At 41.3% G+C, this 20032-nt stretch overlaps 1 protein-coding gene across 2 annotated transcripts in view; it reads left to right on the top strand.

Annotated features, from left to right (window-relative positions):
• arhgap42a (Rho GTPase activating protein 42a) overlaps positions 1-20032 on the top strand; it is a 45189-nt gene that overhangs the window by 1204 nt on the left and 23953 nt on the right. For both annotated transcript variants that reach the window (XM_048983456.1, XM_048983457.1), the window contains exons 2-3: positions 6835-6930; positions 9703-9764. In XM_048983456.1, coding sequence (XP_048839413.1) covers positions 6835-6930; positions 9703-9764 — 158 coding nt within the window. The remainder of the gene's footprint in view (positions 1-6834; positions 6931-9702; positions 9765-20032) is intronic.

Genomic DNA, 20032 nt, shown 5'->3' with positions numbered 1-20032 from the left:
ATTAATTTTTTTAGTAGTGTAAAATTATTTTCATGAAATTTAAGAATGAACTATTATTTGTATACAGACTTGTATACAGTTGTATACAACAACGTACAGTTTAGTCGATTAAAACGACAGATCTCTTTTGTCTGAAATTGATTTTAGCTGGAAAGATTCTAAGGAAACTGCACAACAAAAGGGTGTAAACAAAGGGTTCACTGCAGGTATTTGTACTTGTATTGGCGACATCGAGGCCTATATTTACTTCTTTTATTGGTTGGGAGAGAGATCAGTAACAGAATGCCATTAAACATCCATCCATACGTCCATCCGTCTTTTAAAAATGTATCCTAATTAGGGTCATGGGGAGCAACTGACGAAGTATCATAAGCTGATCAAGAGATCCAATCCCAACATTATGACACAGCATTGTCCAGTAATATCTTTACCAGTGGATTTTCTGATCTTTCTCTTCATGAGTTATTGTTCTCGGAAACCATTGTTCATAGTTTTGCGTACAGCGGCACTGGTACTTAAGGCTTTGCTTGGCAGAGCAGACACAGAGGACATCGTGATAAGTGAGTGGGCCAGGTGCGGTGGTGACCATGTGATATATCCGCATTGTCAGAGGCGTCCTCTTTGAGGTCTTTTTTAATGGTTCTGCATTGCTCTGCTGACTGTGCCTTCTTCAGTATAGAAAAGCTTTGATAACATCCCAGCATCCTGTAAGGCATGAAACAACTGAGCGTTAAGGAAGTCTCTCGCCTGGTTCATTAGCTTCAGATATTCGCTTCAGCCTACCGACCTCTCCAGCAGGAATACCTACACTATGACTGCCCACCGCGAAATTCCTGAGTCCAGCCGGGAGACCTCAGGTAGAAGTTACCTTCAGTCTATTCTGAATGTATCGTTATGAAAAGCAACAGCGCGACACTGACTTGAGATGATGCATGTGGTAAAGGTGGATCTCTAGAACAGAGATATTAATTTTAATGTCGTAAGAACATTTGCTTCGGCTGGGACCGTTACTCGCTGTCAGTGCCGTTGGCAACAAAGGTTGACATTGACAGACTCGATGATTTTAAACATTTGAGGAAAAAGCCCCACTTGTTTCGTTAATGCTGAGTAGCACACAGCACTAAACAAATCATGATTCTGAGACTTAAAAATAATCACGCTGCCCTTATAATATTGCGGCAACAGCTTTAGTGTTGTGTCATGACTCTTAACCAAAGTAGTATCCGTGAGTATGTTCAACACTGCAGATACAAGAGGAAGTGACATCACTTCCTGGTGCTCAATAGCCACCAGTTTAATAAAGAAATATGACGTGGTGGCAGGTGATCAGATTTCCAGACTGGATTTTCTGAAATAAATTTGATATTTAAACCATCCATCCATTTTCCAAACCGCTTATCCTACTGGGTCGCGGGGGGTCCGGAGCCTATCGTGGAAGCAATGGGCACGAGGCAAGGAATAACCCAGGATAGGGGGCCAGCCCGTCGCACACTCACACACCATTCACTTACGCATGCCCTCCTCTGGGCAATTTAGCAACTCCAATTTGCCTCAGCATGTTTTTGGACTGTGGGGGGAAACCGGAGTACCCAGAGGAAACCCCCCGACGACATGGGGAGAACATGCAAACTCCACACGCATGTGACCCAGGCGGAGACTCAAACCCGGGTCCCAGAGGTGTGAGGCACCAGTGCTAACCACTGCACCATCATGCCGCCCCCATATTTAAACCATTCAATGTCATATAATCAGGAAAAAGTCATTCTCACACAAATGTAACATCAAAATACTACATAATAATCATTTAAAAATAAAGCTGGAAAAAGCCTTTTTATTTTTAAAAATCATGATTGTCTTTTTGTTCATATATTTCATATGTCCATTAAATTAATTGTTTTGGATCCTTTTCTGAAATTCAAGCTTAGAATAATTCAGTTTGGCTACGCTTCAGTTGTGGTTTACAACTATTCTTTATTAAGCTTTTGACACATTTCTCAAATGACACTTAACATTTTCAGAAGAATGTGTGTAACCTCCACACCATGAAGTTGTAATGTTCTGCTGAGTATAAGTGTCTCATTGTTTTACTTAAACTGCAAATGTTTTACTGCATGTTTGCAAATGATCATGTACAGGTGTCCTCGTTTGGGAAAAATAATCAGTTTCTTAAGGGGCGGCACGGTGGTGCAGTGGTCAGCACTGTTACCTCACTCCTCTGGGACCCGGGTTTGAGTCTCCCTGTGTGTGGAGTGTGAATGTTCTCCCCCTGTAGTTGTGAGATGTCCTCTGGGTACTCCATTCCCCTCCAATGTACAAAAACATGCTGAGGTTAATTGGAGTTACCAAACTGCTCGTAGGTGTGCATGTGTGAGTGACTGGCATGTGAGTGTGCCCTGTGATGGGTTGGCACCCCCCTCCTGGGATGTTCCCTGCCTTGTGCCCTATGATGGGTTGGCACCCCCTCCTGGGTTCTTCCCTGCCCTGTGATAGGCTGCCCCCTCCTGGGTTCTTCCCTGCCCTGTGATAGGCTGCCCCTTCCTGGGTTCTTCCCTGCCCTGTGACAGGCTGCCCCTTCCTGGGTTCTTCCCTGCCCTGTGATAGGCTGCCCCCTCCTGGGTTCTTCCCTGCCCTGTGCCCTGTGATAGGCTGCCCCTTCCTGGGTTCTTCCCTGCCCTGTGCCCTGTGATAGGCTGCCCCATCCTGGGTTGTTCCCTGCCCTGTGACAGGCTGCCCCTTCCTGGGTTCTTCCCTGCCCTGTGCCCTGTGATAGGCTGCCCCCTCCTGGGTTGTTCCCTGCCCTGTGCCTGTAGACTACAGACTGTGACCCTAAACAGGACAAGCAGTTACAGAAAACACATGCATGGGTCAGATTCTGAAATCTTGACAGATTATATAGTTTTCCGGTTAGTTATATTTTTTTGGGTGAAAATTAAGTGACCGTCCTATAAGCCACCACATGCATAAAAGCTCTTCAGACTTTCAGAATGATTCCAGAATATTCCTTATTCATATGGCACTGTTGTTTGTTTGGCTCTCTCTCACGGTACATGACTTTGATGCCATCGTGTTTTTATGCATAAACACTTTTGAAAAATGCACTTAATAGTCTTAGTAATGTTATGTAGGCTTCATGAAATGTAAACTGTATCCGATGACATTATTTTCTTGGACCCTTTGGAGACTCCCCGTACTTTACCTTCAACTTTGTATTGTCTATCCGGTTGCCATGATTTTCACGGATGCACCGTCTGCCTGGGTTGGCACCTTCAATCTGAAAAGATACTTGGTGGATTTTGCCAAGCAGGTAGATCCCCCACAGTAGATTTTGGGTTTTGGTCCCCCTATGAAATGCTGCGACCCTGAATATCCCTGGGTATCCATACTGTACTCATACTCTACTTCCTACAGTATCTCTCTGTACTTCACAATACTTCACTGTCATATCTGTTTTTTCCCGTGGGTTGTCCAAAGTATATAAAGGAGAACAATACTCTGTATCGCAGTTCTTGTAATTATTTAGGGGGTAGCGGGGGTCCCCCGGCTTCTGTCACGATGAGATCATGCGTCTTGGGGAGAACAGTGTTGATGTTACAGTTGAACCAAGACTCAAATTAGTCATTTATTTATAAGGCCTGGCCCAGCCTGCTATTGTTGGAGGTGCAGAGGTTTATGCAGGGAATTCTCCTGTAGATTAGAAGACAGCATGAACACACAGCAATACTGTGCCATGCCTGATGCATTGTGTTTGATTAGAGTCTCACAATGTCAGGCATTTGCAGTCGGATGATTTTATTTGTCAGTTTCTGTGAGGGCGTGGTCAGCTACACCTCAGGAGGTAGCTTTAAGTCCAAAGGTCAAGTTATTGAGACAAAAAAAATTACATAGCATTTAAATACATCAGTTATTAAGACGCGTTCTCTGTCTCTGAACTGAAAGGAACCCTATCAATACTGACGAAAGAACTGAAAATCCATTTTACTGTCAAGGGAAAACCGTTCGATATAGCTGGGATACCTCAAAATCATGGGATTGAATGAAAAAAATAGATTTCACATAATTAAAACAATAAATTCATTTTTCACACATTCAGTGACCACCCAAAGTCAGTCAGATCCCTTTAAATATTCCAAAAATTGTAATTAATATTATACAAATACTCCCCCCCCCCACAGAACACATCTAAAATCTTTATATAATTTCACTATAATGGGAAGTTAACATGCTCAGATATGCTGACACATACTCTCTGAGCACATGCTGCAGAGACAGACCAGAGGGCGAACACCGGATACAGTAAATATTCCAGAACCGGGCCTGAAATGAACAGAACAATCTACTAATACCAAACCCACATCCACTCTGACTTTTTACCAGGGCACATGAGAGAGATGCCTTTACTGACACTAGTCTTCGTTTTGTACTATACAGCATGTAGCTCATAAGACAGCAAATGTGCCATGTTACTATCCATCAATGTTACAGTCAATCACAATAATAAGGTAACAAAATTAGCCCTTTGAATTCACCCCTGTCCCCCCTGGTATTTTGTGCTTGATGTACACATTTCTGTACCTATTGGGGGGGGGGGGTGTTTTTTGGCCTGGGGTTATTATTATAGAATGTCTTTTCTGTTCTTTGGGCATTGTAATACGAAATGTGATTACAAAAGGCAAAAAACTGCACTGTCAAAGAACAAAGGATATGGCCTGTGGTATTATGGGAAAGGAAATTGAAGTTGGTGTAATTTAATTAAAATCTCTTTAATGGAAATAATAGAAAGATGCATAGTACTTAGGAAGTGTACTGCTGGCTATTCAGATGGTAATTTGATCATACAGAAACAGGCAGAGAAACATATTTGATTGTATTCAGTTGGTTCGGTCCATTTCGTAACCTTGATATTTAAGGTCCCTTTAGTCTGCAAACACTTACCATCTGGAATGATCGTGTGCTGCAATAACATTGTAGTCCCAAAATCAGATTTATGAAGGGTAAATAGAAATGTAAAATCCATATATATTGTCTAGTTTTTTTGTTAGTTTTTTTCTGTTTTTAAGGTAGAAATATTCACCAGTACTGGATGCGTGTTTCTGTAGTTCGGACTTCTTTCGGGGGGGGAAGCTTTATAATACAGGTTTTGCTAGTTTTATGAATTCCATGGTATAAATACATTACCTATTAGCTTTATAATCTGAATTAAAGCTAAAATTCATTTTCAAACCTAATAGTGTGTGACTACGTGTAAGTGCTGTGATGGACTGGCATCCATTCCAGGGTGTAACCCTGCTTGCCTGAGGGCACCCCTTCCCTTTACCCCCCCCCCCCCCCCCCCACCCACCCATACTGGAGAAACAATTGAAAGAGTTATGGATGGGTGGGTAGGTGAATATTCACTCGTATAAATTCTACGGCCTATATATGTTTGTATAGCACATTTCTCAACGCACCGTTCTACAGGACAACCCTAATGCTTTGTGGTGAAAAGCAAGCAGTATTGTTTGCCAGCTATTAAACAAATCATGTTGATGCTTGGTGACGATGTAGCTGAAATTAATTCGAAGCTGAAATTAATAAGCGAGCTGAACATGGGATTTTCTCCACCTCCTTAGTTCATCCAGAAGGCAACTATTTGGCTCCGATTATTTCATTTACTGTATTTTGGATTATTTATCTTTCAGTTTATAAAGGGAAGCCTACAGCCTGCAAATCAGTGTGGTGCCGTTACATAATTTTTTTTTTCTAACTGATTGTTATGAGGATTTGTTCATAAATTTGAGGGAAATTCCACTATTCAGACACTTTGCTGCATTGATTGTTTTTCCTGGAAAATGTTAGAGGATAGCTGAGGACTTCTGAGCACATAACTGATCTCAGCGTCAGCAGTGTGATAAAAGTCTAGCCTGAACCTGTTTAATGAGCAAGCAGGCCTGGGCTTCTTTCAGTCAAGTGTACTATGTATAGCATAACACAGAAAAAAGACAGAAAAAAGCAAGCATGTCTGATAGCCGGCTGACTGTGGCTTCTTAATGGAAACTGCCAATAAAATACAAATCATCCCCTCAAATACCGTTTCACCAAAGGAAACTGTAAAATACAATATAAAAATCAAATTGTAGTTGTAGCGGAGTACTTCATGCATTATTTAAACTCACATTGTTCTGATTTCTGCAATGGCATTAGTCATAAACGGCTAATAAGAGACAGCAGCCCTAACATGTGTTTGCCTGTTTGCCGTTGGGATGAAAAACTGTTGCTCGTTATGCTCGTGTTGCCTGAATACAATGACGATGAAACATAAGCAAAGTACAAGACCACATGGGTGGAAAATATCTGAATGAAACTAAAGCCTTAGAAACCAAACTGCTAGTGTCTGTCCGCTGTCTATCAAAATACTCTCATTGGACCAGGACTGCATGGTACGATGAACTGGATTCCTAAGTCAAGATTCAAGCCAAGATTTATTATTATTATTATTGTTGTTATGAAATTTATTATTAATAATAATTTATGTATTAAAAAAAAGACTTGGGCATTAGCTACATTGGTCACTACGTACATAGCATTGACATCCACACCAAGTTTGATGTTCTGTTGCTTGTGTGTTATGCCATAACACCATAATATTTCTTACATATCTTCATACTAAAAGGTATTATGCTTCTGATAAGTTTTCAAGTTAATATTTCAATAGGTGTGTGAAAGACACACACTAATTTAGTGACGCCAGTTCCTGGTGCAGCATGTAAGTCAACACAAGGATTTTATAGAGACACGGGCTTCCAAACTCGTTTGCTTAATGAATAATTTCTAACCTTAACCATCTCTCTTCCTCAGATCTTTCAGCAGCGGTACAGAAGTTCTCTCAGTCACTTCAAGAGTTCCAGTTCGAATGCATTGGGGATGCGGAAACGGATGATGAAATTAACATTGGTAAGAACAACAGGGCAAAAGTTTCGTAACGGGAAGATATCCACAGAATGCCATTTACTGGGATGCAGTTCATCATATTCAGAGTTCATTTAATTTGATTCATTAATTTGACTCTCTGCAAAAATACAGTCAGACCTCGGACATTCGCGGGGTTAAGTTCCAGAACCCGTTGCGAATGAGGAGGATTCGCGGATGTTTGGTAGAGTCAATAAAAATGGTAATATGTACTTATTTCTATAGTTTAAACCATAAATATGACCCCTATTGTTCATCTGTTGGGACAGATACATGGACCACTGCCTGGGATATCTGCGATTGTGATATGTGCAGAGACTTCATGCATAAACCCAGTTTCGAACTTGTCCCTATTAGCCAATGAACTGGAAGGGCCTGATCAATGGTATTTGGTGTTACATTCTCCATTTCCCAGAGCAAAACATTAGTAGAGAAGCTGGCACAGTAGTATGTAAAGAAATGGAAGAAACTTAGACTGCGACGCTTTTTTCATCATTCACCCCCATGTAATTGATCAGTTGTTTCACTCCATGTGATATTTTCAGAAGCGTTTAAGCATTATCCGTTTGCTTGGTGGTTAGTCACTGTTTTGTTTACTGCATGCCAGTAGCATCAGTGGGATTTTGGCTGCCAAACCCCCCCCCCCCCTCCCCCACCTTTAATCATCTGGAGTGAAACATTGCATTGATTGTAAGATCAGTGATTGCGTATTTGTGTGGCGCAGGGGGGCGTGGCCATGTGTCTCGATCCCACAACACTCTGCCATGCTATCCACCGGTTTAAAACAACATGCAGGGGCCCAATATCTGCACCAGGCAAAAGTCTCACTTCCAACCTAAGTAATTCGTTTGTGGGCTTTGATTTCAGTACTTCTTACATGCTGCCCATGATAGTCCCATCCATCCATCCATCCATCTTCCAACCGCTTATCCTACTGAGTCGCGGGGGGTCCGGAGCCTATCCCGGAAGCAATGGGCACGAGGCAGGGATCAACCCAGGATGGGGGGCCAGCCCATCGCAGGGCACACTCACACACCAGTCACTCACACATGCACACCTACGGGCAATTTAGCAACTCCAATTAGCCTCAGCATGTTTTTGGACTGTGGGGGGAAACGGGAGTATATTTCCAGAGGAAACCCCACGACGACATGGGGAGAACATGCAAACTCCACCACACACATGTGACCCAGGCGGAGACTCGAACCTGGGACCCAGAGGTGTGAGGCAACAGTGCTAACCACTGCACCACCATGCCGCCCCTGTTTGTTAATATTAATTACTTAATTAGTTTCCTTACCTTTTTCAACAAACATAGGGTTAGGGTTAGTGCCAGTATTAGATCTGCAGGAGAAGGTGGTGTTTTCTGTCTCCTTATAGCCGCTCAGTGTCAGCCTGAACCCCCCCGTAGGTAATGGCTCCACAGTGGACTTATCCTTGAACTGGTCGGCAGCCTTTTCAGTAGTGGAATTGGTGTTAATGATCAGCTCCTTCTTCCCTGACGACATGATAAACATGTAGGTGGGAAGCTGGTTGGCCTTAGACTCGATATTGCAGTCGACTCGTATGTCTTGATGCCCATGATAGTCTCACGTGGGAAACTGAAGTTTGGTATCTTAAAGCTACAGTAGCTCTTATACTGGCTGCAGTCATGCTGCTATTTTCGTTAACTAAGTTAAATGATGTATGTGTTACTGCTCCTTATTAAGCAATTTTGATTGGTATTAGATTTTTTTTATTTGAGAATGTTTTGCAAGTGAAGTACTTAAACTGTATTGTCGTTATTATTATTAGTCTTGATTGTATTTTGTTTTATTGGATTCATTGCAAGGGTAAGCGGTTTGGAAAATGAATGGATGGATTCATTGCAATTAAATGAATAAAGAATGAAACACTGGTTGCCCTAATGGCCAAATGTAAACAGCTTCTTCCCCAAGGAGGTGATTGACCTACAGTATAAAGACTAAGATCAGGAAGGTTTCCTGAGCAGGAAGAGGATGAGGAAGGGTAGGAAATGCAGGAGAAGGGGGTTCTGGTTTGGGCAGATGAACAGGGAAATGTGGACGCCGTATTAAACCAATAAACAGTATGCTCTAATATTCAATGAGTAAATTATTTGAAATTAATAAATTATAAACTGAAATGAACTTTTGTACACATTAATTTTTATTGTAAGATGTCATGGCCTTTAATTGCTCTATAGGCTTGAAAATTACATTGTACAATGCTTTTTTTTAAAACTGTAGGTGGGCATATTTTTTTTATGAACCAGCACTTGGCTAGTAGCAAAAAATACTTTTTGTATCTGTATTTCCGTATAAAACCAGGAAATAATATGTAAATACATCAGTTACAAATGGCTTTGTGTGTATATATGCTCTAGTACCTTTATAGTGTAACACAGTCTCTCATTATTCTTCATGAATATGAACAGCTGTGGAAAAAATGAAGAGACCACTCTATATTAAAATCTACATTTTTAAATCCTGGTTCTGCTGCCTGAAGGCTATGCTGAGCAGCAGGTTGCTTCCAGGTTAAAAATTTCTAAGACAGCAGTACAGAAGAATAAGGCGACACAGGAGACACTGGGAACGACTAGAAATCAGCCGGGTACAGGGCAGAAGCGGCTCCCTAATGGCAGAGATGAACTTTGTATTGAGAGATGAATGAAACAAAACATTGTGCTGTGGTTTTGTCATTTTTCCCGCCGCTGCATTTGCTGATGTAATTCACTTCTTGCCGCTTTGTCTCTTACAGCCAAGTCTTTTAAGGAGTTTTCCCAGCTGTTAAACACCGTGGAGGAAGAAAGGAGGCGGCTGGTAAGCACCCATTTCTCTACCTTTACCCTTGTGCTCCAGTTCCCCTCGAATGAGGGGAATCGCTACAGAATCCCTGGGGTTCAGTATGAAGTGACCATCGCGCTACACCTCCCAAGCGTAGCTAATGGCTATTGTTGCTAAAGATCGAGTAACATGCTGACGACATGGTGTGACATTGGCAGGAAAACCAATGGCATGCAATGGAATATCTGTCTTTTTTTTGTTTTATCTGCATTAAAGACTGGTTCTTTGTGGCAGGAATAAAGTGTTATTTATGTTGTGATGAAGTGGCCAGAGCCAAGGATTAGTGATGTTCTCTGTTAATGATTGTGACCAATGCAGGGGGCTCCTTCCGGGGTGACTGTACCCCTATCCCTCTGCTTTTTATTACTTTCTGTAGAGGTTATGCATCTATGAAGTCACTGGCCTCCTGGTGTCTAGGAATATTTGCACTTTATGTAAATAAACTCGGCACTTTCAGTATTTCCCTCAACCAGATGCTTATTAATTTGTAGAAATCCAAAACTGTGACAAACCACGCATCATATGATTGAAACATAGGTTATACATACAAATTTCAGAATTTCCTCCTAGGATCAATAAAATCAATCTTAACTTTAACATTAATGTTAAATGAATTGTGATCGATATTCAGATTAAAGAATCTGTGTAATTGTATTTAGTTATTATACAAGCAGAAGATGCATCGTAGCCTAGCAGATTCAGGCATTTATTGGATCTTGAAGAACTTCAAGGAGAGTGGTTCAATAGTTGTGGAGAAGGCTTCAAGGCACCAGAGCTGATTCAGCTGCAGGGTCGGGGCACCATCAGTGCAGAGCTTGCCCAGGAATGGCAGCAGGCAGGTGCGAGTGCATCTGTGTGAGGCAAAGGCTTCTGGAGGATGGTCTGGTGTCAAGAGGGGCAGAAGTTTATTTTCTCTGATGAATCCCCTTTCGGCATCCAGAAGAAAGATTGTCCAGAGAAGAAAAGGTGAGCGCTACCATCAGTCCTGTATCATGTCAGCAGTAAGGCATCCTGAGACCAGTCATGTGCGGGGTTGCTTTTCAGCTCACTCATAATTTTGCCTCAGAACACAGCCATGAATAAAGAATGGTACCAAAACCTCTGCAAGCAACTTCTCCCAACCATCCAAGAACAGTTTGGTGACAAACGATGCCTTTTCCAGCGTGATGGGGCACCGTGCCATAAGGCAAAAGCGATAGCTAAGTGTCTCGGGGAACAAAACATCGACATTTTGGGTCCATGGCCAGGAAACTCCCCAGACCTTAATCCCATTGAGAACTTGTGGTAAATCCTCAAGAGGCGGGTTGACAAAGAAAAACCCACAAATTCTGAGAAACTCCAACCATTGATTATGCCAGAATGGGCTGCAGTCAGTTAGGATTAGGCCTAGAAGTTGATTGACAGCAGGCCAGGGTGAATTGCAGAGGTCTTGTAAAAGAAGGACCAACACTACAAATATTGACTCTTTGCATAAACTTGATCTAACTGTCAATAAAAGCCTTTGACACTTATGAAGTGCTTGTAATTATACTTCAGTAAATCACTGAAACATCTGACAAAAAGATTTGTAACTTTGTAAGAACCAATACTTCTGTCATTCGGCCACAATTGTGTGTGTGTGTGTGTGGGGGGGGGGGGGGGGGGCGGGGGGTATATTCCGCAGTGTTGGTGCAAACGTTCTGCTCATCCTTCAGTGATATTGCTGTAATCCCGGAGCTTATGTAAAAAGTACATTTTTAACATGTAATTATAGCTAATCTCTTGTTTAGACTGCTGTTCCTTCAAAGAGATGTGATGGTGGTGCAAAATAACCTGTGGATAATTCAGGAACTATGGTAAACCCTTTTGTATTGTTAGCTTCTTTTGTAAGTCTTTCGTAAACTGCTTAATGCTACAATGGGAAAATGATAAAAACATATCAGTATACACCCAGGTATGTAGATGGCATTATCTTGTTAAAATAAACTCTTGTAAGACAGACACCCACTAGTTTGGTCTGCTGTGCTTTGATTAATTTTAATTTATGCAGTTATTTATAATAAATAGCACTAATGTGTAGAACTTGGTTTGTAATTGAGTGACCAATTTTCAAGTTACTATGCCGCTAATATTTCAGATTACAGTTAAAAAATAATATCAAGGCTGCCTTTTTCAGACTTTCAGCCTAACAATGAAATTTAACAGTTTGCTACTGCTTATTCTGGTATAAGAGCAAATGGTGGAAGAACAAGTGGACCCAGAACTGAGCCTTGTGGCACTCGGCAATTAATACTACAAAAAGTTAAGATGTGTGTAACAGTCTGCTGAATGTTGAATGGGATTTATTTGGATTTATGATCTGTTTATACAGCAGTTGAGGATTTTTAGCCTTTGAAATCTGGCCCTTCAGGACACATTCTACTTGATTAGTTAGTTACGATTGTCTTTGCATAGGGCTGCAATGGTCATACAGCAGGGAGAAAGGAGGACTGGCCCACAACGTCTTTTGTGTAATTTTAGTTTTGTAGCTGATTGTCTTATTTTGCGTTCATTTTTCTTGTTATATATAAAATTACCAAGAATTTTCATTTTCCGAAGTTTTCAGCTTCTCCATAACCATGTGATGGATGGATGGATGGATGGATATTCATATAGTTCATGTCATCAGCTGGTTGTGGAACTTTGCACAAACAAACAAAATTTGTCAACATTGTGCATTTAGACTGAATTTGGTAACACATAATCAGTGTAGTATAAGAGCTCAACCTTGCAACTGACACAGGGCAACTGACACAGGGCAACTGACACAGGGCAACTGACACAGGGTAAGTTTTCAAAAATGACTAACCTGTCTGCAGTTTTCATCCTCTAAGATGTCACATTCTTATATATTAATTGTTTTAAAAGACTGAATAAGGTTAGGAATGACTGAAATCATAAGACATTATAGAGTCATTATAAGATCTATAAAAATATCCGTTTCCATGGGTTACATCTTGTTATGTCCGAAAAGCTAGCTAGTTATGAATTTATTTAATTAAATTAACTGAAACTAATTTAATTTAATAATCAGGAACGTTATTAGTGGCATCATAAATTCAGAATTGTGTGCCATCTCGGCATTTTGTTGATGTTATGTGATGTGTAATTAGATCAAACATAGCAACAGTCCGTTAAGTTAATTATATTGTCATGGGGTGTCTGTTATCAAAAATACAAACTCAGATGTGCTCCCAGATGGGGCAGAACATTAGGTAGGTTCTCTGCCTTTCTTTTCTTTTTTTTTTTGGGGGGGTAGGAGGACGTCACAGACAAACATCCTGGAATTAAAGAGTAAATACAGACTTCCCGCTACTGCGCCTCTTTGCTGTGACATCTGGAGTCAGCTTTTCGGTACAAAACAAACATAGAAAGGCCTAGACTGATAAGAGGCTTTATTATCCCCTTCTCAGCCAGTACCACAGGACCGCTGCTTGCATTAAAGTACAATAGTAGTGGGGGGGGGGGGGGGGGGTTATTAACAGATACTGAAAGTTAATCTCTACCATTAGCCTAGCAGGTACCCTTATTCTTTCACCACTCTTCACTCTTTATTCTGTGCCGCACTGGCCCTAGGCCAGGCTTAATATTTATGCAAAGGTGGGGTCCTGTTGTGTTGTGCTTTCTTGTTGACATGGCACTGTAATCATCAGAGGCCTTTGAAGTCTCCTTAGCTCTGCAGTGCTTGGAGGAGACGCAGAGAGAAAGTTTTAGCTTTTGTTTTCTAATAGCATTTATGAATGGACACCCACTAAATGCCGAAATAATTTTTGTATAGTATTTAGATCCTCATTTAAGCTATTTCTTAGGATGGGCACGTTTAGTGCTTTTAGGTTATTAGGGTTTCAAAGACGACCTGTACAGAATATATTTATTTTTGTATACTGTTTAAATATTTTTAGTTTATAAGGACATAGTTTGCACTTCAAAATAAAGTTGTGGGTCTGTAGAATCACACAGTGCTCTAGTGTTTAAACCCTCCCCCATTTTTTATTTTTTTTCCCTGCAATGCATCTGTGGAATGTGGCACCAGTCATTGCTGCGCTGCTGCAGAGAAAGGAAGTGATTGTTTCCACGGTTAGCAGAGTTACGTTAATGAGTCTCGGGGGAAGGACTCCTCTGAAAAGCACGGCCGTTGGTGGTTTGCTGACCGCTCTACGGAGCGCAGTTCCACACGCTGCTCCAACGCTTCTTTGGTAGCGCTTTGACAAATGATTAGCATTTTAATTATAGCAAATGTACTGGAGCCATTCATCATGTTTACACATGACAAAATGCCAAGGTTTAAGTAAGCTCATGACTGCTCTTATTTCTTGTCTTAAAACAGTCATTATAATGAGGGAATAAAACTTCTCCATTTTTTTGCATCCCTAACCAGGAGTTTACGCTGCACGTGTAGTAAGCTGTAATGCTTTTGTCGTTCCATTTTTTTTTTCCTTTCATGGTCTCTCTTGATTTCGACTTTGCTGTAGTACCTATGTAATTTTAGGCACTAATCCAATGAATTCCTGCAAAAGGAGAAGTGTTCCCATGTGCTGGAGGGGAAAGGCATGACGTAAGTAGGGGTTCCTTCAAGACTGCAGTGTGAAAAAAAGGAAGTTTTGCCCATTTCGTTGTAAAAGTAGATACAAAGAAAGTCCTGCCAGCCAGGGATGACTGTTGTAGTTGTGCGTCAAAGGTGCTGACTGGAACCCAGCTGATCTGTGCTCATCTGTTCCCATCATAGTGTGTGATCCATCACAGAGCTGTTTTACAGTCCATAGTTAAATTGTTATTGTAAGTATTTTTCAAGGTCATAGTATTTTTTTCCCACAGTGAGGAGAAAAGAATATTAGGTGAATCTGAGTTGTGACGCATCATGTTTATAAATGACAAAACAAACGAAAATGGAAACAGAAAATTAGCCTCAAAACTGCCGTGTCTCTGATTTTGTTTCTCTTAAAACTGGTTTGGTTTCAATTACTGTCTTAGTTTTGCAGTTCATTACGGCTGTGATTCTGCCACCGGATTTTCTGAGTTTTAGTTTAGTTCTTTTCGATACTTTTCTGTTAAATCATTCTATTTAGCATGTTTTTTTTTTTTGCATGCTAAAGTATTTTTCCCCACAGTAAGGAGACATGAACGACATTAGCTGGGCCTGACTGGGAAAGACGCCTACGTCACACTCTCTGGACAGAAACGCATGCAATTGGTGCGACATTGTGTAACCAAGGGCTAAGTTTGATTCTTTTAAATTTACTACCTAGACTACATTTGAGGGACGGAGGTGGACAGAGCTGTTCAAGGGCATTTGGAACTCATTTCTGGTAGCTCTCTAATGAGACTTTGAGCTGGCCTTAATTTTCCTGGGAAAGTATATAAAAGGAATTGGTTTATATAATTGTATGTTTTTCTAATCGCTGTGCTGGCAGTAGAATGCTGCTGAGTCTTACATTACCTTAAAGTAAATGGCACTTCCTTGGAATGTCTTCTGTGTGAAGAGCTGCTGGAATCCAGAGACGGTATGAGCTGGGCTGTCGCAAGTAAAAATTTTAGTAAAACACTTTGTAAAACGTGTATAATTAAAAATAAAAAATTTACGTTGAAGCATAGGTATTTCTGAAGCTCTCCAGTTAAAATGGAGGAAATCATTAATCAAACAAATCAAGCAAAATCGTCATCTTAAGTCTTTTTGTCCCTGCCATAATTAGTGTCCGTACACAAGCACGTGCATATCATTTATGTTAATATAATGCCAAACAGAAATCTGAAAATGTTGCTGAATAATTAAATTCAACACTATTGTGTTAAAAAACAGATTAAAATAAGAAAACACATCCATTTTTGTGTATGTTCCTCTAAAAGTAATGATATGGTAGCCATTTATAGAGATTTTAGATGAGATCACTTCTTTCTCTCTGACTCTAGGAGACAGATCCTGTACTTCAAAACCAAATAAGTACAGAGTTCAGAACATCACAGGAAGTGTAGTGTGCATCTTGTGAGTTATTTGTACGCGTATGGTGCAGCTTATCCTTTTCATTACATGTTTTTCCTTAAAAGGTAACGAAGCAAGGAGCGATGCCACTTATGTTATTCATAAAATGAAGTGAGTATGATGTGTACGGGAATACAGTACAGCTGCTGTTCGGTTATAGCTACATGCATCTTTGCAAAGGCTGTTACTCCTCCTAATCAGCTTAATCTTTTTGCTGGTGTTTTATCTCACTTGTTACTTTCCCACAGTTTTTTTCTCATGCTTGTTAGACATGGTTGCACCAGTAGCGGTGCTGTTTGTGACTATATTAAGCCTTTGTGACATATCTAAATTGCCTTCATTCGACTGAGTGAAGGATGGTGGTAAAAAAACAATTGAGATTCCAGAAGCAGTAGAAATGTTCCTGCTTTTCAGCCCTTAGTACACTCCATCAAAGTATTACATATGATGCCATTAAATACATAAATGCAGGCTGTCCCCACTTGAATATACTCTTTGTGTCAATTTATTATTTTGTATTTATTAATAAACTAAAAGCAAATTTATTTTGCACAAAAAGCAGATTCACTTTGAGTGGACCTTTAGTAGTAGGTTGATGATTCCTTGATGTCCTTTCTGAATGCATTTATTTTGTCGCATATGAAAAATAAAGGATGTTACTCAGAATGCTGAGTATTAATTGATTCCAGTACTGTTGCCATGAATTTCATACTAATAAATATAAAATATATATTTATATTTTAAATCCGTTTGCTGAGTAAGTGTTGAGCAGAAATTACCTTTAAGTTTAGTTCTCAACAATACAAACGAAATGTTCTGGCTCTGAATAAAAGCAAGAGATTGGATTTGTTCTGTATCTAATACCTAGCTAACTACCTGATGCTGAGGATTAGCCTGATTTTGGTGCTTTTTCCTATGGCTGTCATGGGTCTCTCCTGACGTAAGTAGCTCTTTGCAGGCAGGCAGTGTCTCCAGCTGCGAAGGTAGCTCTTGCTGACAGCTTTTGGTAGTCAGGTTGCTGAAGGTTGACTTCCTTAAGTGTCTTCTGGAAGTATAGCTACTGCTGTGCCTGCTTGATCAGTACTTGGAAATTGCTGTCCAAGTGAGGTCTTCTTGAGTTGAAACCCTCTCCACCATGTAGACAATCTCATTACTACGTTTTCTAAAGACAATGATGAGCTTTTTGGTCTTAATGCCGTTGAGTGTCAAATTGTTCTCAGAGCATCATTTCGATAGGAGCTGTACCTCCTGCCTGTGAGTCGACTCATCGCCGATCCTGTTTGCGGTATGGGTGGGTACACAGTCGTGGGTGTATAGGGCATAAAGAAGATGACTCAGCACATAGCCTTTGAGTACAGTGGTGTTAAGTGTCAGGGCAGGGAATGGATGGAATCCTAGGCTAACTGTCTGAGGGAAGTTAATTGGAAAGTCAGACATCCAGCTGAAGAGGGGGTGGATGAGGCCCAGGTCACGTAATTTAGAGAAAATTCTTTTGGGGATGATCTTGATGAAGGCAAAGCTACACTCAGTGAAGAGCACCAAATGCAAGTGCCCTGTTTGTCATGTTGGGTTGGAACAGTGTGAAGGGCAGTGGAGATGGCATGGATCTGTGTTATTGCTGGTCTAGAGTTGCTGGCACGATTGCTTAGATGTGCATTACGAGCAGCCTCTCACAGCGTTTCATGGTGATGAGGGTATGGACAATTGTGAGAAATTGGCTGTATGTTTTGACACTAATGCAATGAAAGCTATGACGTATATTGGGACAATGGATTGGGATAGAGACAGATTGAAATATTAGAGTCTGAATTATTAGTGAATTTCTCCAACTCATCAGGTCTCTTTTTCACCCAATACCTGGGGCATAGGCCACTGCCAAGAGCTCTCCTGGCATCTCAGTCCTGGGTCAGTGTCTCTACTTGCCCTCAGGTGTGGCCCTTTCTCTTTGTATCTGCTTCTAGGTCAGGACACCTGGTGTTTCATAGCTAGCCTCTTTTCCTCTTTCCTTGGTGATCCCATGTGAGGGTCTGTCTATCTAGCTCACGGAGGGTGTGGCCTATGCACGTGTCCATCTCCAGTGTTGAAGGAGAATCTCTTCCTCTGAGGGTTCTTGTTTTGTTTGCTGCCACAGTTCTTGGTTGCTGATAGTGTCAGGCCAGTGAATCTGGAGCATCCTTCTCAGACAGGTGTGAATAAATTTATGGATATTGAAAAACCTGATCTTGGTGGTGATGGACAGGGCCCTGGATCCCCAGATATTTTTATTTGGAGGAAAATTGCCCTTGATTGCTGATCCTAACCCTAACATTGCTGTCCGTCTTACTCTGCTGGTCAGCTATCTGCCAAGGTAGGTAAAGTTCTCCAACTCTACTAGTGCTTCACCTTCCAGTGTGATAGGGAATATGTCGGTATTGGTTACCTTGAAGATCTTTCCTCTGTGGATGTTAGGTCCCAGGATGGCTGTGTTTTCCATGACAATGCTGGTTTTTTTCCTGCATCTGTTGTTGAGTGTGGGAGAGAAGAGCCAAATCATTTGCAGAGTAGAGGTCATCCAGCTGTGTTCAAGGTGTTCCACTAGATTCCACTTCACTTCTTCATGATCCAGTCTGTTGTCAGTAGGAACAAGAAAGGTGATAACAAACAGCCCTGCCCACCTGCTGTTTGGATTCAGAAGGCGTCTGTGAGTTGACCTCCATGAGCTATTCTGCAGGTCATCCCGCCCCACCAGATGTTGGTGCTCTTCTTCAACACCCCATAGTGTCTCTGCAGCTTCTGGAGCATCTCCCAGTCCAAACACCTTCTCATCATTTGACATACAGGGGAGGGTTCCACTCCTGCGACTGCTTCAGGATGATGCACAGTGTTGCAATATGGTGAATGCAAGATTTATTTTCGTGGAAGCCAGCCTACTGATCCCAGAGCAGAGGCCCAGTGGCCTCTGTCATTTTGCTCAAGAGGAGATTGTTGACTGCCTGGGATGTTCAAAAGCTTTATCCCTGTGTAGCTTGAGCAGGAACTGAGGTTTCCTTTCTTTGGGATCTTGATGAGGTGACCCTGCAGCTCGTCAGCACAGTCCCTGATAACCTGTCCAGGTGTTCCATCTGAGCCCACTGCATTCCTGCATTCACCCCCATGAAGCATGGATTATATGTTATGTGTGCATAACGTGAATGCTCAATTGTTAGCTGTGGACAGAACTCACATTGTCTTGGTTGCCTTTGTCAAATTACGCAAAAAATCGAATTAGGTCTTCTAATAGTGAGGCATCATTGCTTGGGGTGAGGGGGGGGGGGATTCCTGTTTTCGGAATCGGTGATTGGCTTGTGATTATTGATTGTCGAAGTGGTTCTTGATCCAAATGCCTGAAAGCGTGTCCTGGCACATTTGATGCCTTTTTTTCGGTTAGACCTCACAGCACTGTACCCTTCAGTGTACCAAGCCCTTAAGGCTGTGCTGTGAGTTCTTAGCAGGTCCTGGACCTTATTAGTCTTCCATGGTTTCTAGTTGGGAGACCTCCAAATGCATTTGTTGACAGTGGCATTGTCAACACTTTTTTGTGTTTAAATATAAAACAGTACTATGGATGTGTACTCCTCAATGCCAGTCTGTAGCTCATGTGTAAGCTATTGTGCAAATAAGTTCCAGTCCGTGCATTCTAACCAGTCCTTAAGATGTGAGGAGGCTCCTTTAAACCAGATCTTTCCTGCCTTGACGGATCACTTTGCCTTGTTTTTGAGAGACCTGTAGGCCAGGGTTAGGAACAAAAAGGAAGGTCAGACTGAACCAGGTGGGATGAGGATTGGGCTTTATATCTGTATTTTGATATTTGAATGAACCTGGATGAGTAGAGGAGTTCTCTTTTTAAGAAACAAACCGCGTTACAGCTCAGATCGTAAATCTATCCTTGCATTTATCAACATAATTAGTGTAGTACCAAATGGCTCTGTTTTCTGTCCTTGACTCTGTATCTTGAAAAAGGTCATAGTTTGCTAAATTGGCAATTCTATGTTGGCGTGGACTCAAAGGATGTAGCGTAAGAGTTTATTAAAGATGAAGTCACAGAAACACAGACACAGCTGTCAGAAGACATTCAAAAATGATAAATGCAAAGTCATTGATTTGTAAAATGTGAATATAGCCCGGAGGTATAGTGCAGGGTAAGCTATACTAATGAGAAATGAGTTTCTGTTGGTTCTCCTTAGGAATGTGGGCTTGGATGACGTTTTCGTTTAGAAGATCTTAGATGATA

Source organism: Brienomyrus brachyistius, chromosome 18, assembly GCF_023856365.1.
Source record: "Brienomyrus brachyistius isolate T26 chromosome 18, BBRACH_0.4, whole genome shotgun sequence".
Classification (NCBI taxonomy): domain Eukaryota; kingdom Metazoa; phylum Chordata; class Actinopteri; order Osteoglossiformes; family Mormyridae; genus Brienomyrus; species Brienomyrus brachyistius.
The sequence above is the reverse complement of the archived record's forward strand: the minus strand, read 5'-3'. Positions and strand labels throughout refer to the sequence as shown.